Source organism: Dreissena polymorpha, chromosome 3, assembly GCF_020536995.1.
Source record: "Dreissena polymorpha isolate Duluth1 chromosome 3, UMN_Dpol_1.0, whole genome shotgun sequence".
NCBI lineage: Eukaryota > Metazoa > Mollusca > Bivalvia > Myida > Dreissenidae > Dreissena > Dreissena polymorpha.
Window position 1 is genome coordinate 121,279,518 of NC_068357.1, and position 23,812 is coordinate 121,303,329.

The following is a 23,812-nucleotide window of genomic DNA, read 5'->3' on the forward strand; positions in this document are numbered from 1 at the left end:
CACACTGTTGTAAAAGACCACACAAAGTCGAGTGGATGTCCACGGCAGACGTGCTACAGTATAAATCTTAGACAAATATTAAACAAGCAAATACGTTTTCGAAAACGAAATTATTAAAGCCAGTTTTAATGTGACGGGGGCAAATGGTTACGATGCTCTGTTTGGTGATCGGTTTCGCTTTACTGAGACGTGGCGTTTTTATCTCATTATTTCTCGAGTTTTAGCAAGGATCGCGTTTTGAAGTGTGTTGACTTTTAGCACAGAAAGGAGCCCGAAAATTATCAAATCTCAGCGCGTAAACCACGTGCTACTGTTGACTTTGCAATCCTGAACAAGTTGTGATGTTATATGCAATAAAAGACCCTCCCTAACTGGTCTCTAACTGAACAGGTATCTAACTGAACTGGTCGCTAAATGAACTGGTGCTTAACTGACGTGATAAGATTTTTACATGTCATTTTAAATAAAGAAGCAGTGGATTTATTGTATACATGGTGTAATTTTCAAATTTATATTTTACGTTTCACGTGTATTTCATTATTTCTTACATTTGTGTACGGCTATATTTGGTAGAATATTACGAAGCCTCTTTTGTCATAGCAACCGGTTATCAATTTTGTGTAACCTAAATTCCATATTGGCGATTGGACTCATTGAACAAAACCACGACAAGTTTTCATTAAATGAACTACTAGTATTTAAATTCTGAATATTATTCACCGCTCAATTTTGAATAAAAGTTAATTTCAATCACGGTCACACATACTTCAGTTGATTAAAAGTATTATCAAAGATGTGCAAATTTCATCTGGAATTTAACCGATGATAATAACAATCAATTAACTATGCATTGAATTCCTCATAACGGCATCGCTAATGTCCGGTATATACGGTAAGTAACGGGGATAATTTTAATACCGAATTTCGACATCTGCAATAACATAAATTGAAAGGCGGGGGATTAAGTAGTTGGTATTGAGGTCTAGCTTACGAAGACATCGCTTGAATTTCATCTGTTCTTCTAATACGGAGAACATGATCTTTGAAAAGGAAAGCGTTTGACACGTTTAATAACCGCTAATATGACCAGCGCATGTTTTGAGTCGGGTAAATACGTGGTTCTCAATTTCTAAGACGGGATAAGAGAATCAGTTGATTATTGCGCCCCGGGGGTCTTAACGGATAATGGACATATGACTCATCGCTACAAAAATGTACGACACGGCACTTAGGAATGTATTATTCGTATTTTGAAATATTCGGTATAATTAAAATTAATACTAAACGAAATAAACTAATGTCTATTAGACGAATTAAGAATGATAATAGTATATCATTGCAATAATATTTAATATAATAATAAAGTTAGTAATACTAATCATAATAACAATAATTAAAAAAACACACTTAAACAATAATATTCATGGTGATAATAATAATAATAATAATAATAATAATAATAATAATAATAATAAATAATATAATATAAATAAGATAATAATATTATAGTAAAAATAGTAATAATAATAATAATAAATACATAATTAATATATTATTATTCTTATTATGATATATATTCTTATTCTAAAGTACTTATTATTATTATCTATATTATTCTTATTATTATAATTTTAATTATAAATATAATTATAATTATAATTATAATAATTATAATAATAATAATAATAATTGGTAGAGATGGTGGTGGTATGGGGTGACATTATGAGATGACGGCGGCATATAATTATATCATTTTTTTGTAGTTTATTTTGTTGCACTTTTAATTGATAATCAATGGTTACAACACGCATCATAGCATGTGGGAACATTTGTATCGATATACTTCCGCTCATCGCCGCATGGAAGTCGTAGAATTCACGAACAAACAAATGACAAGCTCCCAAAAATTCAAACCGGAAAGTTCCCACGAACGTCCATATAAGGATATCTGTCCGTGAAGATTTCAGCAAAGTTGTTAGTTGTCACAGCTACTTACGAACCAGACCCGTTAATATCCGCGGCCCCGTGCTTTATGTTTCACAGATTACCCGAGCATTCCGACTGTCTCTCGTTACATACTGGAAAATTAAGGTAATACGGACACGGCACATTTTAGCGCAGCGGTGAACAAGTTAGCAACATGTCGTAATAGCTTACCAGTTTTGTACCTGATCTGTTAACAGCATTTGGACACATGCGCTTGGTTCCTTATTTATTTAGTTAGAAGTAAATTGCATTAAGAGGACGGAGTAACAAGACGTTCCTACCGTCTGTTGTTAATATATAAGTCGGATTCCGTGAAAACTGGGCTTAATGCATGAGCGTAAAGTGTCGTCCAAGATTAGATTTTGAAGTCCTTACAGGCTTATTAAGGACGACGCTTTTCGCTTTTGTTGTATTGTTCGTTTAAATGAAGTTTCTTCCAGTTTTGGCGGAAAGTGTTGTACCTGATTAGCCTGTTAAGAATACACAGGCTGATCTGGTACGACACTTTACGCACATGTATTAAAATAGCGCGGCTCAAATTCAGAAGTTTTTTTTAATCACTATCATAATTTTTACAAGTTGCATTTTAGTACATCAGTCTTATTCTGCAATGAATAATTCATGAACCAAGCCGTCGCTATGTATTTTCTTTGAAACATAATTGTCGATATGTCAGTCCGCTGTTACTCATGAGGCACAGAGATTACAATTTTTCTAGTGCACACAATATTTGTAACCGTTTTTAATGCATACCGTGCGGGTCCAGTTATTAAAGAGTTTACGTTTGATTACGCCGAAACAGAAGAGATTATTGTAAGATATTGTTATAACAGTACATGGCTTAGTGATAGATATGTTATTGATATTATATCAGCTTTTAATATCAAACAATAAACATTTACAAGTTATATCCAGCGGGCTTTCATCTCGACCGGTAGTGTTGTAATAAGCAATAACAGCATTTATTGTATACGTTTATTTATTGAAAAATCTGTACAAATTATTTTTAATATTGTCCAAATAAAGTCGCATGATTGATTTATGTTTATTTCCATTTGTGTCGCGTTCTGAGAAAACTGGGCATAATGCATGTGCGTAAAGTGTCGTCCCGGAATAGCCTGTGCAGTCCGCACAGGCTAATCAGGGACGACACTTTCCGCCTAAATTGGCTTTTTGCTAAGAAGAGACTTCATTTTAACGAAAGATGTCATGATTGCCCAGGCTTATCTGGGACGATACTTTACACATGCATTATGCCCAGTTTTCTAAGAACACGACGCATTTGATTCCATAATAATTTCCTTCTTAAATGTAAATACTTCTCAAAGTTTCTGGTGTATTGTAACGCTGGTTGTTAATATGCGTCGTGTTATTTTATGTTTGCATTTAGCATAAGCATTCTTTAGAGGGATGCTCTTGAATGTATAAGAGTGTATTCTTTTCTATATTAAGGATAATGATAATGATATTTAATAATAATAATAATAATAATAATAATAATAATAATAATAATAATAATATTATTATTATTATTAGTATTTGTAGTAGTAGTAGTAGTAGTAGTAGTAGTAGTAGTAGTAGTAGTAGTAGTAGTAGTATAATAATAATAAAATTATTATTATTATTATTATTATTATTATTATTATTATTATTATTATTATTATTGTTGTGTTGTTGTTGTTGTTGTTATGATTATTATAATAATTTTATAAAACACACAGGATAGAAGATATACACGTTTTAATGAAGTTGCGCTTTGTCACTTCTTTGTGAAAGACAACTCAAAATCTACCTTGTAATGCTTAACTTGCTTCATTCAGATGGTCAAGGCTGTTGTGGATATTGCAATAATTTATCATATTTGTAAGTTATCAGGAATGCAAAATATCTTCAAATGACAAATGGCATTCTGTTATTTTCGTAAGTGAGAGACTCTCGACTATGGTTAACACACGGCATGATTATTTGCTGATCCCTCCGGAACTGTATTCGGATAAGCACTTTAATCCGGACGATTTACAAGTGTATGTTTTCACGTTTATTTAAGAAGATAACAGACTTTTCTTATCGAGCCACCTGTTCTATCAAATTCAACCCAGGCGATGATCTCTAGCATTAAAATATTTCTTGCAATTTATTCCGTTTATCATTTAACTAAATGTGCGAAGTTCCGAAACCGAAACCCCGCCCCAAAATCGATCACGTGACAGACTCGGAATGCAAATATTGAAAGCAACACGCTGACTGACAGATTGTACGCGACAACCCAGATCCATGTAAAGTTATCGGCCAATAGAAGCGGGCCGTATTATTGATACAAGGAGATGATTATACACGACCAATAAAACCGATATAAAATCTGACACCGTGTACGATTGAGAACCTCCCATTTGCTTTATATTAAAATACCACTATCAAAACCGAAGTACAATAGCGAACTTGAAAGATATCTTTTATTCATTTGACGATATGACAGTGTGAAAACAAAACCTCTCACGTCTGACATATAGTGCATCTTCATGATAATTTATCGGCCATAATTCAGAAGTGAGGATAGTTAACTAAGGGCAACGCGCGGCGAGCGTGTTTTGAGAATTAAAAATTATAACAGACACCATAGGACAGTTATTTAGCCATGTTCGCGTTACCAACTTTGCACTTTACGCCTCAGCAAGTTGCACAGGTCTGCGAAACTCTCGAGGACAGCGGGGACATCGAGCGCCTCGGCCGCTTTCTGTGGTCACTTCCGGTTAACCCATCCGCTTTGGAAGCTCTTAACAAGCACGAGTCGATCCTTCGAGCGCGCTGTCTTGTCTGCTTCCACACCGGAAACTACCGGGACATGTACCACATCATCGAAAGCCACAAGTTCGGGAAGGCGTCCCACGCAAAGCTACAGGCCATGTGGCTAGAGTCCCACTATCAAGAGGCCGAGAAGCTTCGCGGTCGGCCGCTGGGACCCGTTGACAAGTATCGCGTTCGGAAGAAGTTCCCGCTTCCCCGGACCATCTGGGACGGCGAGCAGAAAACGCACTGTTTCAAGGAGCGAACTCGGAACCTCCTGCGCGAGTGGTACCTACAGGACCCATACCCAAACCCCACCAAGAAGCGAGAGCTGGCGCAGGCGACGGGGCTGACCCCTACACAGGTCGGCAACTGGTTCAAAAACCGCCGCCAAAGGGACCGGGCAGCTGCCGCTAAGAACCGGTAAGTTTTATCGTGTTTTCTAAAAAAAATATACTTGTTATTATTCGCTTTTATATATTATATATTTATATGAATTTTTTATATTGCACGGGTCTAAATCGTGCAGGGCACAATAGCGTTCGCCTGGCGACCGAGAGGTCCCGGTTTTAATATTCTGAAGCGTTATTGAAATTATTTCGAAGACATTAAGTACGACGTATGTTTCGCGTTCTGGTAAAACGGGGGCATTTTCCGCTCTTTCGGATTTTTCGTTTGATTGAAATCTCTTAAAATCGAAAATTCATTGAAGGCGGAAAAGTAAAGTACCTGATAAGCATTTGTGGGCTTTACAAGCTTATCATGGTTGACATTTACGCACTTGATCTGAACCTAGTTTTCCCAGAATTTGTCTCTAATGCATTCGGTGTAGTCATGCTTTTATATGTTAATCGATATATCTATATATAATGTTAATCAAAATTGTATTTTTAACTTGTATTATCATGTAAGAATACAACATAGCATTTGCTGCAATTGCTTGAAAAAAAAATCCGAACACAATTTGTGCAGACAGTGCTACACTAGGAAAAATGAGGGGGAAATGGTTAACCCATTTATGCCTAGTGGACTCTCCCATCCTTCTAAATTGGATCAATTTATTTCCAAAATGAGGGATGTCTGGTAAATTAATTTCTATATTTAGAATATTTCTTACAGAAATTCTTTTAAGCAAACAGTGCAGACCCTGATGAGACGCCGCATCATGCGGCGTCTCATCTGGGTCTGCGCTGTTTGCCAATGCCTTTTTTCTAGTCGCTAGGCATAAATGGGTTAAGCAAATTTAATCTAAAAAAAACACACATAAGCAGAAATTGAAAGAAAATGTCAACAATAATACCCAAATCGTTGTCGTCGAGTCAGAAAAACAAACCATATTTATTTACCACAATTTTGAATGCAGATGCTTAATTTAACCCAGAAGGAATTAATGCAAATTGTTAGAACAATATAAATACCTCCGTCAATTTAATTTAGAAAATGCACAGCCCAAACATTATATTTTATGTATCGCGTTTGATTCATTATATGTTATGATAAAATAACGGCATTGTCCATATACCATGTGTAGATGTGCATTAATTGGAAATTATATCTGAAACATGTTTTGCACGTTTAATTTTATGGATATTTTAATATTCATTAGATTTCTTTTTGTATTCAGTTGATTAGTATTCGTTATCCATTTATAATAAATAGAGGTTAATTGAAATGTTATTATTTACGTACAAAGTTGATCTTTAATCTTTCTACATAAGCTCGTATTTGTAATAAACGAAGCATACCATAGAAGTTGAAAAAAACGTTGTATCATGATAAAACATATTTCATCCTGTTTTATTGTAAATTCCTTTAAATGGAAAACATACATCATAGAAAAAGATTTTCTAAGAAATGCAAATATAATTACTTTAAAACGAAATATATAAACAGAAACCTCACCACAAGAAACAAAAACATATACAAGATAACGGTTTGCAGTTCGTATAGTGTGTAGCTTTTGAAATTAACTATATTTTAGTAAAACAAACGTGTATCGAGTTAATGACGCATAGCTATTAAAGTAAATGATTCAGCCTTCCAAGTTTGACTATGTTTAATAATAAATCATACCGACTAGAACATGCATTAAAAAGAAAAACACTATATGTTTTACGTAGAACTTGACTGACAAAAATTACATAAAACATAATTGTGCCTATTATTTTCAATTCTATTTAATTCCTCTTGGTATCCGAACACACATTAAATAAAAATAAGTAAGTACAAATACTAGTATACATTTCAATATCATTTGTAAATCACAGTGTGATTTAATCGCCATAATTTTAGAGTATTAAATTCTTCACTTTAAATAATAGGTGATCATGGTACACAAAACAAACACACAATTAAAATAAATTATGTTTACGTTGGAAGTTTATTCAATAATAGCCCATTATTATTGTATTGTAATAATAATAATATATAATAATAATAATAATAATAATAATAATAAGAGTATCTTTTATAACTGAAATAAATAAATGGTTAACATTTTGTATAAAATAATTCATTATCCGCATTCAATATATTACTCGAGATTTGTTAATGAACAACATTGTACATAAGCACTACTGTGTATTAGAAAACAACGAATAAGAGATACAAAAAGCAACATATTCATTCAGTTAAGGACGAAATAGCTACTAAATGTCACATTCTTCCGAAAATAAAGTCTCTATTTCGCGAGAAGAACTTAATGACGTTTTCTGTATTAAAATCTCTCGACAACGCTGCGTTTTATAGCAAAACAATGAAAGTTTTATTGTCGCGTTATTGTACCGTTATTTAAAACACTGTCATGCATTATCGCAAATTAGATCACAATATTTATGTCAACTGACCACAAATTAAGTTGCGGACAGTTATTTGCCATCTTAAGAAGAACACCTTCTAGAGATTGTGACGGAGATAGTTTGCAAAGTGATTCGCAAGTTTCCTACAAAATTGCTTCATTATTTTCTAGTCCGATAGATAACAACCGCGCTATAATAAAGCAAGAGCAAAAAAAAAAAGACGCATACTAGTAGATCGATATAGGTTATTATTTTCCAACCAAAGATGATAATTTACTGATGCAAAATCTTTTCGGTGAATTAAACACTTATTATCGTGTTTATCAGATATGGCTGTGCTATAAACGTATCACAACAAAACGGCTCGAAACAAGCAAGGTGCGAATCAAGATTGCGCGAAATCTCGTTACGTAGCGTCCATATTGTTAACCGTATCTAAATCTTGACCTGCTATCTGATAATCGCCGGTAACATTGTCCGTGCCATATTGGCAGGACCATACAATCTTAGGCTTCGCTTTCTGTCCGGGTTCTTTGTGTAATTGCAAAGTCAAAGGAATCCGAACAGGTCCTTCTATGACTTACAACTTTAAAAATATCATTTTTGATTTAAGGTTGTTAATCGGCGCAGGAACAAAGATTTGAGCCTCGTTCCGGGATAACGGGACTTAATGCACGTGCCTTAATGTGTCGTCCCAGATTAACCTTCGCATTCCGCACAGGCTAATCAGGGACGACACTTTCCGATTTCATGGATTTCGTCTAAAGGAACATATTTTGATTCTAACATAATCTGAATATAATTATCATTGCAACAAGAACAACACTTTACATTGCCTCGCTCTCGTTAGTAATGTGTGTATCTGTTGTTTTATTAATCGTTTAACGTCGATGATGGTGTTCTTTATCTCGCCAAAAATCAATACGTGCGAAATCAGATTTTGTCCGTTTCTTTCGAACCGAAGTTTACAATTACCAGTTTTTATAAGGTGGCGATAGTGATTGAGTTGTTAACCCTTTCAGTGCGAGAACCGAATTTTTAAGGCCTTTGCAAACAGTTTGGATCCAGATGAGACGCCACAGAACGTGGCGTCTCATCAGGATCCAAACTGTTTGCTATTCTGATAGTATTCTTTGAAAAAAAATCGAAGAAAATGCTAATTTTAGAAATTCAGCAGACGACATTTTAGCAGACAACAAATTTCCCAGCATGCAAAGGGTTAATCATATGTTGTTGAACAGGACAGAACACGTCGTTTATTTCACCCAAGTATACAAAATATACAATAAATGCAATATACAAAGCATGATTATTTAGTAAATGATAAACTTCCGGTAATATTTACAAAAGGGATTTGCAAAAAAAACATGATGGCTGAAATATTGACAGGGGGTGGGTACTTACGTTGGTAGAAATAGTACAAAAATTTACGATAATAAATTAGTGTTTGTTGTCCGGAGATGTGCGGTGTAGCAATACGTTTTGCACACGGCGTTTATGCAGCTTATTTTCCAGAAAGATAGCTGTTTGCTTGGGAATATCGATGAGTTTCAATTCTAGATTTAATATAAACCAAGCAACTTAAATCATAGAGAATGAGTTGATGATAATGACGACGGAGATAATGATTATGGTCCATATTATGTTGTTTGTTTTGATTATCCAGAGCCTTAAAATTTAATTTGAGATAATTTTATTTTTGTTGTTCCGGCAATTACATTTTTGCTTCGGAAAAAGCGGATGTAAATTATGTGTAATTACTTTCCACACAACGCCGTGTTGTTTTAAATGACTGAACACTTATAAGTAATTTAATTTTTAACGTTTTTTTTCAAATATGAAAGTTCAGTTTAAAGTATGTCTTTCTAAAAATTGTCAAGACTATTTAATTTCATAAGAAAGGATATAACGTTCACATATCGTATAGCATTTGTTTACTCATTATTTCTTCTTTTTTTATATACTTTATTGTTTGCTTTTTTATATAGATATTCTAACTTTTCATTGCTGTTTCATTACTCTCTATTTTTATTCTTAATTTACAATCATTACTTATATTTTGTCCATTTATGCCTAGTGTCTAGAAAAAGGCCTTGGCAAACAGCGTAGACCCAGATGAGACGCCGCATGATGCTTTAAGGAATTTCTGCAAGAAATATTCTAAATATAGAAAAAAATATACTTGACATCCCTAATTCTGGAAATATTTAATCCAATTTAGAAGGATTGGAGAGTCCACTAGACATAAATGGGTTAATGACTAAATATATTCGTCGTCTAGAGTTTGTCCCATGAAAATGCGCATTGATTGAAGCATGTCGTCTACATCATTTTTTGTCCGATTTATTAACGTGTAATTATGTATTCATTAGATATCTGTGCCTTTCTCGTGTTATTGTGAAATGAGATGGATGGCAATTAATCAAATGGAGTAGGGACGGGTTTAAAGTAAAAATTGGTCTTTTTCCATATTGAAACAAGGTATAATTATAAACAACAAAATATTAAATAAAATGTATTAACTCTCAGAAAATGCTACCATAAAACCGAAGTCAAATCGGGCCGGCGATATTATAAAACGGGATTTAATGCAGTCCACACAGGCATGCCAGGGACGGAACTTTCCGAAGAATGATTTTCGCGAGGATTTCATTAAAACGAAAAAAAACCATAAAAGCGGAAAGTATCTTCACAGTCATCACTGGCTAATCTGTGACGACACTTTACGCAGGTGCATTAAGCCCCGTTTTCTCAAGGCGAGGCTCATGTTCAGATCGCCGAGGTTTCGCGCTGTGCAGTGTCCGGCAACGCCGTGGCAATGCTATAGGGTCTATCGCATAGAACGTCAGGTCGCGGCGATCATTTAATAATGTTCAAAGACATAGACTTCCTGGGCACCGCGAGACTGGTGTAGGGACGCTGCGATGACGCTGTAAGAACGCTGTGTGAGAGCCATAGAATACCAATGCAATATTGTTTTTTCATATTTCGCGTCGATCATACGGCGCTGTGAAGGTCTTTAAGAACGCCGTGCAAGCGCTGTGGCAAAGATTTCCATTTCGACGCGCCCTTAAATCAAATTGTGTTTACCTATATGGACCAATTCATGACCAACCTGTTTAAGCCGATATCGACGGGTTTACTCTTATCTGTTGCCATTCGAAAATTGTTTCTATGTGGCGTATCAACAAATCTGCACACACAAATGGGGATTTCCTGAAGTGTAAATGCTTTTTTAAATGAATATCGTAGAGTCGAACATAGTTTGTGATTGTATAAAACTTTTATTACGTTTATGTTTTAGTGCCTCTTCTTCTGAACCTTTCTTGTTCAACACAACATATCGACTTAGAGCTCGAACTTCTTCTTCTTCTTCTTTTATTCATCTAATTAACGCATCTTTCTTATTCTTTTTATTCTTATTATTCTTATTATTCTTATTCTTCTTCTTCTTCTTCTTATTATTATTATTATTATTATTATTATTTATTATTATTATTTTTATTATTTTTAATATTATTATTTCTTTTATTATACGTATTTGTTTTCCTCTTATTTTTTTATTCTTATTATTCTTGTTATTCTTGTTATTTTTGTTATTCTTCTTCATCTTATTAATTTTATATTTTTATATCCAAAAGTAAAAGTGACTGCGGCTCTATGAACATAACTTTCATAGAGTGACAAAGTATAAAAGTTTAGATCATGAATCTGTTCTAAGACGTTCTAAGACTCATTTGCATGGATTACGGATTTATCAAGTTTCATTGAGAGACTTCTAAGAATACATCTCAATTACAGTATCCGAATGGACAGTTTGTAATTAACTTTCAATTGAATATTTTGCCAGGGCCTCAGATACATTTCGTCCAGGGAATAGCGCATAATAAAACCACATATCATCTTATGTCTAGAGGGGATTTTAAGATATTAGTCTTTCTTTTATTACAGAAAACATCCTTATTAGTATTATTTTTCTTTTCTTATCGTTGGCTTGATTTGTTTTCTTTCGTCTCAATGTTTCCTGTCGGTTATTCTTTTCAGTAGAGCGTCTATCATACCTTGTGTACTGTGTTTTTGAAACCGACATTTAATTTCTCATGACCCCATCTAGAAGGCTAATCCAAATAAACAAAGTATTTCTTTTAAAAGCAGAGCTGAGATTTTAAGATTATTTATTTTCAGTTGCTGAGGAAATATTTTTATGATTTTATTACACAGTTGAACGGTCGTCGCTTTATTGCTATAGTGCTCTATCTCCATTTTTTAATGAGTTTTTTTATATCGCTGTGTTCGTGAGAACGAGATCTTTAATATGACGTAATCGGATTCAAGATTCAGGCGTCACAGAAAAAGTTTTTCGATTCCATTTTGCTATATCTCCCACATTTTTACAAACGGATGAGTACTGTTACATGTGTTGTTGTTTTTTTTTCAAAAAAAATGAAAATGGTAGTTAGAGCACTAAAGCAATCAAGCGACGCGGCATCAAACACGTTAATATTAAAAACAACCCTAATGCGAAAGTCTATTCCTGTTGAATCAGCTTTTTAAGACCCAGTTCTTAAAGGCCAGACTGTTAACATTGTCATTTTAAAATCAATGGCCTTTAGAAACTCTTTTATAATTATGAAGTGAATGTTTTATGACAAAAAATCAAAAAGTATTTCCCTAAACGTTTGCTTCTATGTTATGTACTCAACTTGAATACTTTAAACAGGTGCAACTTTATACAATACAATTCGATGCGCAATTCTCGAAAATACATAAAATGTTCTTGATTTGTTTTTCAAAAATAAGTTATATTCCTGATTTAATGCATGTTAAATACTAAATTGTGACAATGAGATGCTTTGTAATGTTAAGTTTTCTATTTTTTATATTTTTACCGAATTTTGAAGATACACTTCTATAGTTTTACTTGTATTCATCTTATTTCAATCCATTGTATTGAATATGAAACACTGTTAATAAGTCACACATAGGTATTGTACTGATATGCATGGTCTATGAACATTTAGTAGTAAGATGCAGCCGCAATACCGAGGGTCGTGCAATCTGTACAAAGAAATAAGCCTCGCTAAACGAAATCGGGGTTAAATGCAAGTGCATAAACAGTCGTCCTAGTTTCGCAAGTGCATGCCGTACAGGCTAATATGGCATAGGCTAATATGGCACAGGCTAATATGGCACAGCCCTTTAAGCCTAAAATGGATTTTCGCTAAGAAACAGACCTCCTTGAAACTAAAATGACATCAACAGCGAGCAAGTGTAGCAACTGGTAAGCCTGTACGGACTGCAAGGGAAAATCTTAGAAGACACTTTACGCACATGCATTAAACCCGGATTTCCCAGAGCGAGGCTAAAATATTGTTACATCCGTTGTTTATATATACTTGCACCGATAAGCAAATAATAAGCGTTGATCCGGCCTAAGAGAGGGATGATGCTTTGTGCCAAATTACTCTGTTTTTCTGCTTCGTTTTGCAAATAAGATGGCGTTAATAGATAGGAAGCGAGGCGGATTAACCGGAGGATTGGACCGGTATCGTACACACGTGGTGTAAATAAACAAGTCCCTCGGTTGAATGAAACCGCAGAAGACCGTCGACTTATCTTGTCAGGCCACATATCTACCCCTAATGCGATTGACGCGTTATGTGATATATGAAAGAAAGTAACCCAGTGTAGTTTCAATTCGAACTTATGGTGTTGTTTTAGAAATGCATGCCTAGAGCATCTGGTAGTCGACTCTAGTTTCAAAGCTGCCTTCGAAGCCTCGCTGATGATCTTTTTTTCGATAAACTGGCCTATATACTTTGTTATTTTAATTTTTGTATACAGTTTCAAACGTTTTGATAATTTCTATTTTTGTAATTTATAACTGTTGTCAACCAGCCGAGATCAATGTTCAATATGTCCACATTTTGTCTTACCGTAATAAAAGTGTCGTCTAATTTGTTTAAGTAAGAACAACGCTGAAAGTAGTACCTTATACAGATTGTCTCGTATTTAACACAAATATTAACACTTTACATAGAGCGAGGTGAACAAACCAGTTTCTAAATACATACAAATGTTGTCACCAATGTCAGCTTGTCTTGCTTACATCACGGACTTTTATGTCGCTTTTCACAGCCAGCTAGCGTACGAAAGCGCCATCATTGTTTCAATTGAAGCGACACAGATTTTAATTCATTTGGAAATTAACATTTTCGTCTTGGTGGTCCGTTTACGGATGTTGACAATTTATAAAGCTTTCATCATAAGGCATCCGCCCCTCTACTTGATTCGGAAGTAAATGATGAAAGTAAAACTAACCATTTGGCTGATATTTTTGCTGAGAATAATTACTTTGATTTTGTGTAAGCATTTTATATTAATTTAGTAGTTGTAGTAGGAGTACTACTACTACAACTACTACTTCTACCGCTACCACTACCACTACCACTACCACTACTACTACTACTACTACTACTACTACTACTACTACTACTACTACTACTCCTACTTCTACTATTACCACAACCACTACCACTACTACCTTTACTACTTTTACTACTACTACTACTACTACTACTACTTACTACTACTTCTACTACTACTACTACTACTACTACTACTACTACTACTACTACTACTACTACTACTACTACTACTACTACTACTTCTGCTGCTGCTGCTGCTACTGCTGTTGTACATATCGCAGAAGAATCATTCATGTACAGAATGCATTACACTGATAGAAAATCCCCATTAGCCGATGTAGATTCGTTCAGACGACACATAGAAACAATTTTGGTTCTGTAACAAATACGAGTAAATGTGTCTGTATTGGCATTAACGTGTTCGTTATAAATGTCATTGAAGTAAAATATTTGATTGATGGTACCATATAAAGATCGTAAATTAATTAAATATTACATTCCTTGTTCATATTTGTATGTTGGTTTGAGATTTCGATAATACAATGATGAAACTGAAATCGTATATACTTGCTTTAATGTTTAATGAATGGATACTGTATGTGAGTTATGTGCTTAAATCGTAGTTACTTTATCTTAGGATTGGAGCCGAAGCCCTTAAAACTTTGGTAAGAATCTGGTAAGAATCTGGTAAGAATCTGGTAAGAATCTGGTAAGAATCTGGTAAGAATCTGGTAAGAAAGGTCTTTAATTAAATTTAACTGGCCTACACATGCGCAAAAAAATACTTGTCCAAATGGTAAAGGGTTCAAACCGGTTAAAAGGGTATCAAACCTAACGCTGCACATAAACACAACTCAAAAACGTTGACCTTACAGCATCGTATGGAGACTTTTTGCGGATTTTCTCGACTACTTAAAAATTGCGAACCTTTAGAAGTAGAAATTGAGATTTCCTTAAATGCTATTTTTATAGCAGGTCGCCTAACCCTGTACCACGTAGATACGCATTTTGACGCATTTGTAGTCCCTCGGAAAGTAAAATGTAATTAAAGACCCTTTTTTTTTACTAGATTCAAATTGTAAAGGCTTCATTTCCAACCCTTACACAATAAGATGAGCAGCAAACAGCATTAAACCTGAACAGACTGCGAGTTACTCGCAGGCTTTTCTGGTTTTAATGCTGATTGCACATAGCCATTTTCACTTTGCCTCTGAGTGGGAAAGGGATAATAAGGCGTTCGTTGAATGATTCACGTTCATGTCACATTCCTGTGAACGAAAATGATTAAAACTTGCAATTTTTTAAGTTCAAACCACAACTTGCAACTCTCGGAGATTAGAACAGCGAAGTACCAGATGTCCCAATGTAATTGCTTTCATTTATTACAATCTACGCTATCCATTTCAAGCAATCGTCAAAATTCAAAGACACGACTAAACAATAACCGTTTCAATTGAGGATTTTCACTCGTGTTTACAAATGTCATTATTGTATGTGATATCTTGTGGTATCTCGTAATATCTCGTTCAACTGTGATCTTCGCGAGTTTTCGGATTGCAATGTTTTCAATCCTGAGCCGTATTTGGTAGATAAGCCTGTCTCAAGCAATTGTCAACATGTTTGTTCTCAACACCTGCCGATCTGGTCCCTATCTAATGATGTTCCACGGATTTCATACGCGTCTCTTGGCGTTCCAATGACCCCGCTTCGTTGCCATGACATCCCAGATCGATCGGCGGGCAATATCGATGCTACCCGACCCATGAGCCCATAATGTTGTGTAACTGAGACGGGTAGTTTGATAGACGGGTGTTAGGCGTGGGGATACCACCGGGGATTAGGGTATGTGACTGATAGTGCCATCCATTATCCGGTGTATCTACAGAAGTGTCAAACAGATCATGTAAAACAATCGACGACCTTGATACCCGGTTTAACACTACAGACAAACAGATAATCTCTATCAATAAACTGGAAAGGGATTTGTAGTTGATAAATGTCGACATGGGCAAACACAAAATTATTTGATGGGCACCGATGAATCATTTCATTCAAAGAAAAAAAAAGAGATCACTGCTTTGTGGTGAGGAATGAGGAATAATTGAGTATCGATTATGCTCCACAAATCCGGAAATGCACCCATTTGGTAAATACGGTATATTTGTATTGAATCTTGTTTCGTTGGCGTCGCGTTTAAATTATAGCAGCGCCATGCTTTATACTAATTTTTAAAATCGGTCTCTAATTATAGTTGGAACCCTCACTTTAATACGCGAGGCTGTGCCGATAGTTAACTGAGTACCAGGGTAAAACCGCTTTCACAAGATCAAAAGCCATGTTCTGTGCAATTCTTAAAAGACTGTCAACATCTCCATACCATCCTTAGCAATTCCACAAACTGAGATTAAATTTACTGGACGTTAAATGTAAAGTCGTGCCCTCGACCTAACTTCCCTGCCTCTCTAACACCGCCGACAACCAACTTCATTGAGATGTCAGAGCAATTGAGACCGTCTCTCTCAAACGATCAACCGGTCCGTGCGCTTTATAATAACGTTAGTCTAAGCCAATTTTCCTCTAGATGACAAATCCGCTTTGGTTTTCGTCTTGAGTAAGCCACACAAAGCGTACGAAGCGCCGGTTGACATTGATCGCTATTTGGTACCGTGATTATCCTCTGTTCGAAATAAGTTGAGGATGCATCTAAACAGCGAAAAGACGATAATTCCTCTGGAAAGATAATAATTTCTAGCGGGTGCTCGTCCGTTCGAATTTTCCAGATTTATTTCGGAAGCGTGCCCCAGTGCTCTTGACAAACTAATTACCTGTCTACGTTACCCCGACATGCTTTATATCCTCTCATATCATCGCATAAAACCGATTGTTATACTTGATCGGAATTGTACCAGTCCTCTTCGACATGTCTTGTCATAGATGTAAAGGAATCTTATTGCGTACATAAGAATATCTGTGTTTTTTTAATAACTCTTAACAGGTGATTAGTGCATGATTTTTTTTAGTTCAGCTCCTTTGCTAGTGATTCAATTTTCTGAACGCTTCTTCAAAATGTTAATATCAAATAAATGCTGCAGTAGAACATATTTGGAACTTCGTGAATCATTCAGAAATATTTTTATTCCAAACGAAAACAAAACAACTTCGGGTTACGCCCAATACAATATGTTATTTCATCTGCAAACATTGCCGTGCATTGCTGTACATATTTTACATGATATCTAACCCCGGTGTCTAAAACATCAAGTTTTCTTTATTTCGGTATCATAAATAAACATTCCATCATACAATAGCAGACACTTTCTGGCTCCAGAATTTCTGTGCAAACACTTTCTTCACTTTGTATTGTCACATGAATCCGAATTCTTCAGGTATCCGAATTCCGTATTTTAGTTCTTCATAAAAACGTCTGTATAGCTTCATGACAAATATAGCATTGTGTAACCTAGACACGTAGACGCAAATGGCACCAGTTATATTTACACAGGGGACGGGTATTTAACAAGTAATACATACTTAATGTAACACATTTGCAAATTATAACAACACTTTCAATAGCTCAACAAACACTTAAGACGTGACATCGTTGATTAACGGAAAACGTAATTCTTTGATATTTTTTCGTAATTATAAATGTCATAGGTTTGCAATTTCTCCTGTCGATTTTCAACAATGAACTTGTAATTTAAACCAAAATGAGTTTGCTATGATAGCTATTTGATATTGTTCGAGGACTGTTGAATTGTGAGGACTTCATTGCAGGAGTATTTCCGCTAATATGTTTGCATTGCAATTACCACCGAAACCTACTAATAACAGTTCCAGTTTATTGGTAGAAGCAGCAAATTTATGCATTTGGGCACATTCGAAACACATATACATAAAGATGACTACACACATAAAATACGAAACAATACGCATTTCACTTATAATAGATTATTAAATAAATAGGTGAACAGTTAATCGTTAACATCTTTAGTATTATCAAGAAGCAACACAATAACTAACTAGCAGGTATATAATTTCTTTTTAATATAGGATTATAAGTGTCTATTGTTTGTACATGTACATCGTGGATGTGATCTTGTAAATCGATTGGTTAACTTTATATTTAATTATTAAATAACGAGAATGTACATATACATACACAAATAAATTCAACCACTGCTACTGCTACACAGTTTTCATTTCTCGTTTTCTCTAGCAAGTTTATTGTATCTACCAGTTTCATGTTTTAATGAGTGTGTGCTTTAATTAAATCTAGTCAGAGATTTTCTATGGAAATTATGGAATCAACACATTCAGTATATGTTTCAAATTTAAACCTATTTATTTTAGCTTGATTGCATTTAAAACACTTGCTACTTACATGAAACACCCTCGAGTCCGTTCCTCAGCCTAGAACCAGATCTTGTTGTCTTAAGGGGAGATCTAAAGAACGCTCCCACAGTGGGGATTAAACTCGTTACCTCCCGGTCGCTAAGCGGACACTATATCTATTGCACCATGGCGATATTTTTTTCCAAATGCATAATCCTTTTTAAATTTCAAAATTACAATCTAATTAACGTTGCGAAATTATCAATAACAATTGTGCATTTCTGACAACAATCAAAAGTACTGCAATCTATTAATAAACTAAAGTTCACAAATAAAAGTACGGGGTCATTATTAATAATTAGCGATTGCCATTGATTGAGAGATTTGAAAGGCAATTGAAGCTGTGACAAAGTGGATTGTGAGTAGATAAATGAAATGCGTTGAAGAAATGGCGTTACAGATTATTTATTTATTTATTTATTTATTTATTCATTTATTTATTTATTTATTTATTTATTTATTTATTTATTTATTTATTTATTTATTTATTTATTTATTTATTTATTTATTTATTTATTTATTTATTCGTTCATTTATTCATTTATTCATTTATTCATTTATTCATTTATTCATTTATTTATTTATTTATTTATTTGTTTGTTTATTTACTTAACGTCACTGTTGATAGAGTAGTACTTTCATACGGAATACTTGTGTGTCTTGCTATTACTTTTTCGCTTATACTCAAAGCAGCAACTAAAAACTTTATCAAAGAGGTCTTATTTAATACGATAAGTGGAGAACTTGTCACTTGTCGACCTTACACTTTTAAGAGATTTGTTTCAAGGACTAAACTCATTACAAGGTCGCCATCTCAAAGTTAATCAATTGTCCGTATAGCGACCGGGAATTCATGGGTTCGATCCCCACGTTGGAAGCGTTCTTTAGATCTCCACCAAAGACAGCAAGTACTGGTTCTACCCAGACAACTGATTCGAAAGCGTTTCAATAACATTTAGGCAATCGAACTATAATAACGATGTTTAAAAATATATTTGATATGATATCAGAGTTATCTTGTCTAATCATACACATCAATAATCATTACGCCGTGACCTCTGGCTCCCCCATATCCCCCCCCCCCCCCGTCGTATACGTGACTCATCCTTCCACTGGGTACGAAATCTTACACTTACCGTGAAGCATCTAGGGTGTTTATTCTAAACACTGCCTATCGTTTTATGCAAACACTATGGTCCTCTAAACAAACACATTCTTGGCCGTATCTTAATCCCGCTCTTCAATGAAAACGTTTACATTTAGTATATCTTTGTGCAGGTGTAAAAATATTCAACAATTCGTTAAACAAACAATATGTCATACAGTAATTTAATGGGTTCTTATGGCCAATATTGAGCGCCATAAAGCATCGGAGACAGTCCTTTTAAGCAGCTTAAAGACTATTTTATCTGTTTTATCTATCAGAAATACTTACACGTCATTTATTGCAATTTTATTGACTTTAAATCGGCTTATTTGTAGTATTCGAAACTTAGTCGACTTAATGTTTGGATATGAAATTGCAACTCTAATCTATAAAAATAACTCGCACGCTTTAGATACTTATTGTTATCCGCACGTATTGTAGGGCAATTGAAACTATTTAGAAAAGGAGTCCGTCAAACATAAGCATTGGTTGTTATTACAAAATATTTGTATGTGTTTTATTATTTATTTACATACCGGATTGTGCCATAATGCTTAATGTTTTTAAATACCGGTATATAATGGTTTTGAAAATTTAAGTAGGCTATTGGTAAAAATATTGGTATATTGATAATAAGTATTTCCACTAAATAATTAATAATGCTTTAATGGTGATGTTATAGATGGGTCTATATCATTGTTATTTAATAAGGTTGGCCTCATATCTTTAGTATAATCTACACCAATACTAATAGTTTTAACTTCATCAGCAGCATTGTAAAATATTTAATGCCGCAATGTTGAATTCCTTATTCAATTCAATTATTGACTTAGTTTCAAAATGTTGAGACATGCGAACATGGGGCTTCATATTCGGCCAACGTAGCTCCACACGGGCATGCTCAATCACGCAATTTGATCGGGAGCTGCCCAGTCCGCTTTAACCCATTTATGCCTAGCGTCTAGAAAAAAGGCCTTGGCAAACAGCGTAAATCCAGATGAGACGCCGCATGATGCGGCGTCTCATCAGGGTCTGCGCTTTTTGCTTAAAGGATTTTATGTAAGAAATATTCTAAATATAGAAATAAATATACTGGACATCCCTAATTTTGGAAATAAATTGATCCAATTTAGAAGGATGGGAAAGTCCACTAGACATAAATGGGTTAAAGTCACACAAGGTTTCGTGGTCTCTCTAACAAAGAGGGTAGCTCCTGATCAATGCGCTGGCTGTCATGGATTTGTTCTTGTCGCAAAATGGCATAATATCCATTTTCGCATGACGCGGCATACTAGACTAATACAATACAATGCAGCAAGTTTTGCTGCGTATCAATTAAATAACGAGAGAGAAAGCCTGCGCAGACATGTATGTGCGTCAGACCGCAAACTCCTGATTTTGATCCTAAAATTGCCAGAAAACACATTCTGCAAATACATTGCAAATGACGTTTAACGATTTTATAAACTGCTAGCACTATACGTTTCTTTTATTGACTGAATATTTGTACAAAGTGCATTTTTAATTTGAGTAAATTTGTTAATATTTATATTACCGTCAGTTTGATTCCTGCAATATATATGATTGAATTGTACCTTCAACTCGTTATACTATTCTGATGGCGATTATTCGATTAAGCAAATCAACCACCGGAATTAGCACTTAATGGAATCAAATATGATTCGATTATGTATTGCATTCATTTGAAGTGCCACTACCTTTTAACATGATTACAGCAACATACAGGAACAAAGGTTTAAAGATTTATTGCTCAATGACGGATGCCATTGAATTCCAAAGGGATCATTTGTTCACTCCGGTTCCAAATACCACGTGATCGGGACTGAGCCGAGCTCGATCGACAGCTCCGTACTGATCAATGGAATACAGAGCTTAACTATGCCTTTGATACCATTGCATATAAGCAATTCCAACGAATTGAGTCATATTCTGTTATTAATTATTTCAATTTGTAATCCCGCTATCGATAAACTTAAGAGGTTCTTGTCAGATATACTGTCGACATGATATGTTTGTTTTATATCATTAAAACACACAAACCTTTCCTATTAATGTCTAACCTGCGAACATTTCAGATAACCGATACGGCTATAAGTGGCTCCAGTTTGTTAGGAAGTTCCATTAATTCGAAAATGGGTTATTAAACTTTGTTGACAAAACGATACTTCGGAGCGGGTTTAATAAAAACGGATAATAGTTCTATTTGAGAATTACGCACAATGGTGTCAGTATTCATCTATGCTTAGCGGGTATTGAGAGCGGACGGATTGAGTATTTTTGACGGATTTTGATCAAACTTCATCTGAAAACAATGCTGGTGTCAATCTCGGGTTGTTGATTCACTGTGGCGCCTGTATTATCCAATTTATGATCGGTAGCACATAGCGACCTTCCAGCTCAGTTTAAACAGAAATGTAAATACTATGACACTTTAAGAGGAATCTATGATATTAAGAGGTTCTTATCGCCCGAGTGTATTTTTTATTGTCATTAAAGCTTTGCCCGCCCTCTTCAATTTCTTCGCTTATATGTATTTGACAAAATATATTGCTTATGACGCCTGCGTGGATAACGTTTCTCGAGCATTATGCGTACAAAGAGACCGGAATCGACAAAGCTTACCTAACTGAAAACAGTATTTTTTGGAGAACAAGGGTGTAGTACATGTGCGTTAAGTATCGTCCTAGATAAGCCTGTGCAGTCCGCACAGGCTATCGGGGACGAAGCATTCCGCTTAAAATGGATTTTCGCTCAGAATGAATTGACTGAGTGATTTGTGACTGATTCGTCATTCAGTAATATATTTTTTTTATATAAAAAATGTATTACCAGCCCAAAATAGGCCATCTGTCACTTTAATTCCATGTGTTTTCTGTGTATTTTCAGCCTGAACAGTCAGTCCGGTGACGGTTCCCGTCTCGAGCAGTACCAGGGATCCTCTCCGGACCGCGACTCCTCTACCGACTTCGACGATATCGACGTCGATGACAAGTCCTTTGACGACGACGACGACGAAAAAATTGATATCGAGAACGAGGACGACTCGATCCTGCGTTCCCCCGTTTCCGTGAATTCTGGTCACGCGACGTCATCACCGCCGCAGATTTCGCCTACCTGACTATATGGCCTGCAGAACCGAGATTTATCACCGTCGTCGTCGTCGCTTCCGGCAGGGGTACATGCCCCAACCGTGGGCCCTTAACCTCGCCACCGCCAGGGGGCCACATAACCCCCTGGGTAGTCGCTCCCGTGAGGTCCTTCGGAATTGACGATATTTTGCACAAACCTTTGGACTTTTCGCAGGGTAATTTACAGCAACTGCAGAATAACTTAAGTCAAATACACCATAGTTTTCCGTACAAATACATGAACAATTATCTGTCTAATTATCCGCGCACAAATCACGCACACACCGTTACGTCGCGTGATTTGGTGCAGACGGCAAACAAAACTGAAACCACGTGTCGGGAAAGTCCGGAAACTAACGGGGCGAGCCGATCCGGCAGCGAAGATTAGTGCCAGCTTGTATTTGTTTAGTAGATCTACCGGCAACTAACATGGAACCGGAAATTAATAAGCTTTACTTATGGGGTTTTAATGGTCGGTGTGTTTTCTATGTAAATATCTTAATGTCGACGGCGATCTTGGACAATAGCTGTCAGGATTAATTTGAATCTGTAACTCTCCGAGACCCAAGTGCGCGGCGGAAGTGCCATGTCCGCATGCGCAGTGGGTCAGTGCTACACCCGGACAGATTCGTCCGAATGCGTACAGCATTTTTACGTATAGAAACGTGATAAGTATTTAGGGGCATTACGCATTATGCAAAGTAAAGATTTTTCGAAGGTTTAATTATGTGGCGATTTTTTTTATCAATTTAATACTGACACGATATCTTTTTGCTATGTTTATATTTTATTAGTAAACGCTGCAGTGATAAGGTTCGGATCAATTTTTGCTATTTCATACTTTTCCCCACATTCAAATGTAATTTATATACATCTTGTTGATAAATTATATGAAAACTAAAATGCTAGCGACGGCATGAACAATTAACGTGCTATTTCAATATTTGTATAACTGTGTTCTTGATTATGTTGAATTATTATCTGGTTTCTCGTCATTGGATCCTGTTATTTATGAAACAGTTTTTATGAAAAATAGTTTTGTTCTGATAAATTTTAATGTACGTGTTGTAAAATTAATAAAATAATTTAAAAATTATTATTACCATTATTATTATTATTATTATT

At 35.2% G+C, this 23,812-nt stretch overlaps 1 protein-coding gene across 1 annotated transcript; it reads left to right on the top strand.

The window, feature by feature from the left end:
- Nucleotides 1-4,606: 4,606 nt before the first annotated feature.
- Nucleotides 4,607-23,812, top strand: LOC127871251 (homeobox protein SIX6-like). Its single transcript, XM_052414003.1, has 2 exons — nt 4,607-5,193; nt 22,446-23,812. The coding sequence occupies exons 1-2, from the start codon at nt 4,622-4,624 to the stop codon at nt 22,675-22,677; spliced, it is 804 nt and encodes a 267-aa protein (XP_052269963.1). The 5' UTR covers nt 4,607-4,621; the 3' UTR covers nt 22,678-23,812.